Genomic DNA, 8,788 nt, shown 5'->3' with positions numbered 1-8,788 from the left:
CTGACTCCAGGGACCTTAGAATAAATAAAACAATGTATAAAGGTTTACTTCCTGGACCTAGAACCTGAATGGAAGTAACTAAACAAGATCAATGCATGGTTGAAGGAAGGCTGGCTCCCACATTTAAGGGTAGTCACAGAAAATAATCTTTAATGTTGTAACCACTTGTTTTCTACCCCAAACAGACGCCTTTCTGACTCCCACATGGCTCCTGAATATATCACCCAGATCACTGAATTTGTTCTCATAGGTGTCTCCGATCTTCCAGAGTTGCAAATTCCTCTTTTCTGTGTTTTCCTGGTCATCTATGGGCTGACTGTGACAGGGAACCTGGGCATCATCACCCTCACCAGGGTTGACTCTCGGCTTCAGACCCCCATGTACTTTTTCCTCCGACATCTGGCCATTATAAATTTTAGCAACTCGACCGTCATTGCCCCTAAAATGCTGGTCAACTTCTTAGTAAGTAAGAAAACCACTTCATACTATGAATGTGCCACCCAACTGGGAGGATTCCTGGTTTTCATCGTAGCTGAGGTTTTCATGCTGGCGGTGATGGCCTATGACCGCTATGTGGCCATTTGCAACCCCCTGCTCTACATGGTGGTGGTATCTTGCAGGATCTGCCTTCTGCTGGTGTCCCTCACCTACCTGTATAGCTTTTCCACAGCTGTTGTGGTTTCGTCTTGTGTGTTCTCTGTGTCTTACTGTGCTTCCAATGTCATCAATCATTTTTACTGTGATAATGTCCCTCTGTTGGCACTGTCCTGCTCTGATACTTATTTTCCAGAAACTGTGGTCTTTATATCAGCTGCTACAAATATCTTGTTTTCTATGACTATAGTTCTCGTATCTTATTTCAACATTGTTTTGTCTATTCTAAGGATGCGTTCATCAGAGGGAAGGAAAAAAGCCTTTTCCACCTGTGCTTCGCACATGACGGCAGTCACAGTTTTCTATGGGACTCTGCTGTTCATGTATTTGCAGCCTCGATCCAGCCATTCCCTGGATACTGATAAAGTGGCATCTGTGTTTTACACCCTGGTCATCCCCATGCTGAACCCCATGATCTATAGCCTGAGGAACAAGGATGTGAAGGCTGCCTTAAGGAGATTCATGGGGAATCTATGTTGTTCCCTTAAGTCACTGCAGTTTTTAAAATTGTAGGTAAATAAAGAGATGGCTAAAGTTAAGTTATTCAAAGAAAAATTTATGTGAGTTACAAACTTTAAGGTATTCCTGGGAAAATAAAAGATCTATGATGTAAGGAGCACTAAATGGAGAAAGAAACAGGTTCATTGAGTTGTGAGGGTGACCTAAAACACATGTTGTTTGATAACTTCGCCTATGAGAGTTAGGGTCAATATGAAAGGAATTTTTACAGGAGTCCAGACAGATACCTGTTTTTAAAAGTTAAGTAAATTTGGAATGAGCAAAAGCATTTGGAAAAGAGAAATGAAGCGCATCATTTTTGTTCTTTGGCCTTTGTTGCTGTTTCTTTGGCTGAGCATAGTTGACATAATGAATTGCTGTGCTTTAACAATCTGTAATCACAGATAACTAATGTCACTTTTATAGCTAAGTAACCAAAATCGAGTTGATTATTAAATTTAAAACTCCCTGTCACTTTCTTAATATTGCTTGAATGAATATTGTATTCTACTCATGATTAGCATTCAAAATTACATGCTAAGATTGTATTGTGCTTCCAAATGATGTTATTTATGTGTATTTTTAAATGTAAACCACATTTTACAGTTTCACACCAATTTTATTCTGCAAAGACTTTTCTTTTTCTTTACCCTAGGTATCATTCTACTTTAATTCATGAAATAAACATTTACTGTGATATTACAAGACACTTATTTAGTTATGTTCATGTGCACGTTTTACATCAGTAGAGGAAAAATATGTGTTTATAAAAGTTTCGATGAGGCCAGCTCTGTGATCTGTGGCACTGGCCTGTGATCCCAGTGACTCTGGAGGCTGACGCAGGAGGATCACAAGTTCAATGCCAGCCTCAGCAACTTAGTGAAACCTTGTCTCAATATAAAAGTAAAATGAACTGGGGGTATGGCTCTGTGCTTAAGTGCCTCTCAGTTCAATCCCTGGCATCAAGAAATGAAAATAAAATATAAAGTTTTGTTGTTCTCTCTGTTACTTCTTGATCAGTAAGCATGCACCTAAATCAGATTCTATGAGTTTAAGTATTTTATACTCCATATAAAGTATGATCATTCAATAAAATGTGATGCTTTTAAAAGAATACACACTATATGTATATCTCAATTTACTACATAAAATCTCAAAGTATATATTTAGTTTGCAATGCTTTACCATATTAAATAATAACCTTGTGAAGATTTTTATTCCTGTCTTTTAATAACCTGCAATACTTCCTCAGAACAGAGTTGTAGAAGACACCTCCACAAGTCCTTTATTTCTGGATTTGTATTTGTTGTTGCTGCTGTTGTTGTTTTGTTTGTTTTGGGGCCTTAGATAATGGATTTATATTTACATTTCTCATTTCATCTCATGCTGGATATTTCAATTTACTTTTAATTCCTCCAGTTATAGGCAGAATTTTGTCTGCCCCCAAATTCATATATGATAACACTCCTAGTACTGAGAAGAAATGGTATTTGGAAATCAGTCTTTCTAGAGACAATTGAGTTAAAATGATTTCCTTAAACTGGGCCCTACTCCAATACAACTGGTTCCTTTATGAGAAAAGGAGATTAGGGTAGAAAGAGGGAGGTGCACCAGACACAAATATAGGCCAGGAGCAGCCACGCCAGGACACAGCTGAGGAAGCAGACATTTGCAGGCCAAAGGGGTGGTAGACAAAAAAAATCTAACCTGCTGGGCATGGTAGTTCTTGCTGGTAATCCCAGCAGCTCAGGAGGCTGAGGCAGGAGGATCTTTCAAAGTCAGCCTCAGCAACTTGGCAAGGCCGTAAGCAACTTAATGATACCCTATCTCTAAATAAAACATTTAAAAAGTTCTGAGAATGTGGCTCAGTGGTTAAGCACCTCCGCATTCATTCCCTAGTACCAAAGAATAAAGGAAATCAAGCCTGCAGACACCCGGATCTTGACCTTTGAGAATCCTAACTGTATGAAAATAAATTTACATTGTTCGATTCACTTATCATATTGTATTTTGTTATGGCAGCTCTCAAAAATTAATGAACCTTGTATTTTCATTTATTTACCCAATCCCAATCACCACCATCAGATAACCACCCCTGAGCATTTACTGTGAATGTGCCTGTTCCTTATTTTCTCAGAGTATGAATTATTGTGTAATGTGCATTTACAAAAAGCTCATCATGCCCTATATCCCCACTTGTAAGTTTAAAGTAAAGTCTAGAGGAGACAAGCCTGTGTAGTGTGTGCGTGTGCGAGTGCGTGTGTGTGTGTGTGTACAGTCAAATAAGATTAATCCACAAAGAAGACAATTTCCCCAATGCATATTGTCTTTCATATATTTTTATAGACATTATATGCAGGAAGTGCACATATTTAAGAATCATTTGTACATTAGGTCATTCTTAGTCATTTTCAACAGATCACTTTGCTCTTAAATGCTGTTTCACTCTGTTTCATTATTTGTCCACTCTTCTTTTATCACATGAACAGCAAGCATAAAGGAGAGACTAAAAGAATAATTTTATTAAATTAGAACTGCTTTTTAAAGGGAGTATCCTTCTTTTAATATCCACTTTATAACTTTCCAGGAAATATTTTCAATTCCAATTATATTGTTGAAGCAGACGGGATAAAAACCTAACAGAGATGGTGGCATATAAACATGTCCCTTATAGATACCGATTGTTCTGATTTGATGGATAGACAACTAGTTCCTAGCTCTTATATATCCCATATAATGAATAATGAATTTCTACCTGGAGATGAGATGTGACAGACACACTTCAATTACTGTATCCCTGAGATGTCATGGAATTGACAGTCTGTGGTTCAGACTGCTACATAGAATACAGAAGTGTTTATGGAGAATTCCTGGAGGAAGGCTCTGTTAAGGAACCAATCCTAGTTGGCATCTTCCCTGAGGATGTAACAGGAAATATGTGGATCCCAGAGCCACTTGTGCCTCAGAAGTAGGGTCCAAGGTATATAGGGCACATGGATTCTCATTGCTGCAGTTCAGAGACTCAAACCTGATGCAGATTCTCCATTAGAGGTGGGTAGAATATTCATCTTATTTTTCTTTAAGGACCTTAAAGACATCCAAACCATGACTCAAAATAACTCACTTCACTTTGATTTTGGAAGATACTGTTAATTCCTTAAAATCAAAAAATATAGTATTTACCCTAATTTGTTTGTGATATTTTTAACTTTTTTTCAGAAATACAGTGGTGTCAGATAGGAGACATTTATAGATGTTTCCAAATTCAAGCTGGCATCATGTCTCATTAAGAAAAGTAGATGCATAGCTACTCAAAGTCAAAATTAAATCCCTCTTTGAAAGCGTAACTATAGACAAAAAATTTCTTAAAGAAAATTATCAGTACATTCTGATGACACAAAGAAAATGTACATAGAAACAATACAGTACCAATGCAATAAAGTGACATATTTACATAAACCTTGTATCTGTCAGGAAAATAAATCCACTAACATTTTAGTGCAATTATATAAAAAATGATTTTGTTTAGATAGATTTTTTTAAAAAAAGACTTTCATTTGAGCAGTGGCAATTGGGAGAGAATTGCTCTTCAGTTGAAAAAGAGGCAGATTAAATGAGGAACGTGTTAAAATTTTCGATTACTATTTCAATAAAAACTTTGAAATAGAAGTAAAAAAAAATGCTTTCATGATTTAGACTGAAGTTTCTCAAATGCCTGTGAAATTAACTGCACTAATGTGCTCCAGACAGAAATATTAACATGCCCAAATGACTGTGACTATTTTATGAACATCTCGAAATACTGTATTGGAAGCATCACTTTGATAACTCCTTTGTTTCGTATGATCAATATTTACCCAATTGCCAAAATCATCTCACACATGTCTTCCTGACTACCTCTGTCTTTTGCTTATATATCTCCCACATAATTCTTTGTAAGATTTATATTGAGAGTAACTTGTTTCTGTTTCTAATTGTTCCAATTATTAACTTCTAGGTCCTGCTTCCCCTTCTTGGCTCAGTCAGCATCTGGAAAATCCCATAACTGCTGCTTAACTCTTTGTTTCTTTGAATTTCACTTCTTCTCCATCATTTGCTTTCAAATCACTACAATTCATTATCTTCATAACAGTCAGAGAAATAGTCTTAAAACTTAAAGCTGATCACTTTGTTCATCTATCTTAAAATTTCTCCAGTGTGTAAAATTCACTTAAAATCTTAAAATGTACTATTAAAATCTACTACCAGATTCTACTAATCCCCCTCTCCTTATTATATCCAGTTACACTCTCTTCCATTGACATCCTCCTCCTCACCACCACCAAGAAACTAAGTTCTGTAAGTTATTTTCTACCCCAAAGCCGGATTGTACATATTCACCATGGCCTGGATTCCTGAAAGTATTCCTCCTGTGTTTCACAGAAGAGCTGATTACTTCTGAGAGTTTAGGTCTTATTTTTCAATTCCAAGTTTACCTTGAAGAACCATTCCTTAATCTCTTATGAAATTGTCCAAGGTTATCTTTTTAATTTTTTTGCATGACTGGAGATCAAACCCAGGACATTATGCATTTTCTCATTACACTTATTACACTCTACAATTATCTTCTTTCAGTGATTGACTTTTTGGTCATTATTTTCCTTCCTTCTTTCTTTTTTTTCTTGGGCAGGGGTGGTTTTCCAGTGATTGAACACAGGGGCACTTAACCACTGAGCCATATCCCCAGCCCTGTTTTCACTTGCTATTTTGAGACAGGGTCTCACTAGGTTGCTCACACTCTTGCTAACTTGCTGACTCCAGGTTTGAACTTATGATCCTTCTGCCTCAGCCTCTTAATCTGCTGGGTACAAACCTGTGACACGGGGCCTGACTTATTTGACAATTTTTTTGTCTGTTCCCTGTAATTGGTATGGCAAGTTTATCAGGTGAAGAGCAAATAATTATCTGAGTCTTGAATGTTGTCTGGAACACAGTAGAAATTCATTCAATATTTGGTCAATAAATGAGAAAACAACACAAAGAACCTAGTGAGTGAGGGACAGTGGGTGTCAGAGACACACTTAGACAGTTGGCAATGCTGGGGTGCATTGTGGTTTTATTTTTCTGATTTTTTATGTCTTATCACTTTATTTATTTCAATGCTTAAAAATTTGCTCTTTTCCCCCTTTTTATTCCATATGTTTTAGAGGGAGAGAATATAGTCTTTGATTCTCATGAACTTAACTTCAAGATTTGAGGTAAGAATTCATGACAGGTCTTATTCTTTTACATTTCTCAACTGTCAATTGGAACTGTAAAGGGACTCTAATTGGTTTAATTTGGGGCAGGTTATCATCCTTAAGATAAACAAGTCTAGGAAAACATTTAATTATTGAAAATACCATGACATTCCATGGCAAACATATTCATTGTAAATATCAGAGTAAGTAGTTAGATAAAAATTTTCATTTTAATCACTATAAAGATTACTGTCAAATTGTGCAAAAGGCCAATTAGAGGGATTAACTAAAATTAAGAGCATATATATTTTCAAATTATAAAAGCAATATTTTAATTATATTATAAAAAAATGAAAATATAAAACTAGTACAATGGTAGGAATGTAAGGAATTATACAAGTTTCTGGAACAGGAAAACAAGAATAATGAGAAGGTAAAGGTAGGAAGAAGTATACAGTAAATCGTAATGTCAAGGTGTTACAAAATGATTAAATTTTCACTGTTATAATTTTTTAAAAGACTGAAAAAGGAAGCCAGTCATATAAAATTTAGGTTTTAGGTCATATCTCTCCATATTTTTTCTGAGTAAATAAAGTGGAAAATGAAAAGAAAACAGTTAACAGACTTAAATAGTTGAATATGCAAGAAATTTTATGTAATTCAAGTAATAGAAAATAGAATAGAGAGAATGGGAAAGGATAGGACCTGGAATCATATATTTTTAGAGAAAGGACAAAAAAATAAAAATAAAAAATAAAAGCCAGAAGTCTCAAATCAAGAGATCGTGAAGGATCCTTGGTCACTTGGTCCTCCAGGCTCTCCCACACTCAGTACGAAAGACATGACATGAATCGTGGCTTCCAATGTTCCCAAGTTAAGGACTCTGATAACTTCATTAGACGGCAAAGAAGTAAACCCTGAAAATGTTCCGTGATGCTGAAGCACCTTATAATCTACAGGACCTTCTCTCTCCAAATGGTTACAAATTTTTAACAGATGAGCAAGTTTAACACATAATTTAAGAAATCTCACCCAAGGAATTGGACTTGCCATAAAATGACAACCTTATAAAAAAAATTCCTGAAATCTGTAACTACTTTCCCTTTACTTCTGCAGACACATGAATTCCACCACCCTCATGGCTCCTGGAAATAACACCCGGGTGACTGAGTTTATTCTCATGGGAGTCTCCGATCTTCTAGAGCTGCAAATTCCTCTTTTCTGTGTTTTCCTGGTCATCTATGGGCTGACTGTGACAGGGAACCTGGGCATCATCACCCTCACCAGTGTTGACTCTCGGCTTCAGACCCCCATGTACTTTTTCCTCCGACATCTGGCCATTATAAATTTTAGCAACTCGACCGTCATTGCCCCTAAAATGCTGGTCAACTTCTTAGTAAGTAAGAAAACCACTTCATACTATGAATGTGCCACCCAACTGGGAGCATTCCTGGTTTTCATCGTAGCTGAGGTTTTCATGCTGGCGGTGATGGCCTATGACTGCTATGTGGCCATTTGCAACCCCCTGCTCTACATGGTGGTGGTATCTCGCAGGATCTGCCTTCTGCTGGTGTCCCTCACCTACCTGTATAGCTTTTCCACAGCTGTTGTGGTTTCGTCTTGTGTGTTCTCTGTGTCTTACTGTGCTTCCAATGTCATCAATCATTTTTACTGTGATAGTGTCCCTCTGTTGGCACTGTCCTGCTCGGATACTTACATTCCCGAAACAATAGTCTTTGTATCTGCAGGAACAAATATGTTTTTTTCTATGACTATAGTTCTTGTATCTTATTTCAACGTTGTTTTGTCTATTCTAAGGATGAGTTCATCAGAGGGAAGGAAAAAAGCCTTCTCCACCTGTGCTTCGCACATGACGGCAGTCACAGTTTTCTATGGGACTCTGCTGTTCATGTATTTGCAGCCTCGATCCAGCCATTCCCTGGATACTGATAAAGTGGCATCTGTGTTTTACACCCTGGTCATCCCCATGCTGAACCCCATGATCTATAGCCTGAGGAACAAGGATGTGAAGGCTGCCTTAAGGAGGTTCATGGGGAATCTATGCTGTTCCCTTAAAGCAATGCAGTTTTTATAATTTTAGGTGAAGAGATGACTGTGATTATCTTAGTAATCTTAGTTTTGTAATTGACTTAACAACTTAAATGTATTTCTAGGAATAAAAAAAGGAGGATCTAGGGTCCAGGAGTTTTTAAGTCTTATGACTAAGGATTTAGTCATAATAATTATGATATAAGAAAAGCAATGTAATGCTATAAGACAAATTAGACTCAGAGACATAAGAATGTTATAATTAGGATATATTCAGAGTTGTATTAAAGTTGACATATTCAATATATTCTTTACAAAGTCTTTCTTCCTCTTGCTTAGAGAAAAAACAGCAAGAGAAATCTGTTGTG

At 36.6% G+C, this 8,788-nt stretch overlaps 2 protein-coding genes across 2 annotated transcripts; both read left to right on the top strand.

The window, feature by feature from the left end:
* Window positions 1-204: 204 nt before the first annotated feature.
* LOC306639754 (olfactory receptor 8J1-like) lies at window positions 205-1,167 on the top strand (the record flags this gene model as incomplete). Its single annotated transcript, XM_079103508.1, has 1 exon — window positions 205-1,167. One exon carries the CDS (start codon window positions 205-207, stop codon window positions 1,165-1,167), a length of 963 nt encoding a protein of 320 aa, XP_078959634.1.
* Window positions 1,168-7,509: 6,342 nt separating this feature from the next.
* Window positions 7,510-8,466, top strand: LOC306639753 (olfactory receptor 8J1-like; the record flags this gene model as incomplete). The annotated part of the gene is made up of 1 exon (XM_079103507.1): window positions 7,510-8,466. One exon carries the CDS (start codon window positions 7,510-7,512, stop codon window positions 8,464-8,466), a length of 957 nt encoding a protein of 318 aa, XP_078959633.1.
* Between the last annotated feature and the right edge of the window lie 322 nt (window positions 8,467-8,788).

Source organism: Sciurus vulgaris (assembly GCF_902686455.1).
Source record: "Sciurus vulgaris genome assembly, chromosome: 11".
In the NCBI taxonomy this organism is placed as follows: domain Eukaryota; kingdom Metazoa; phylum Chordata; class Mammalia; order Rodentia; family Sciuridae; genus Sciurus; species Sciurus vulgaris.
The sequence above is the reverse complement of the archived record's forward strand: the minus strand, read 5'-3'. Positions and strand labels throughout refer to the sequence as shown.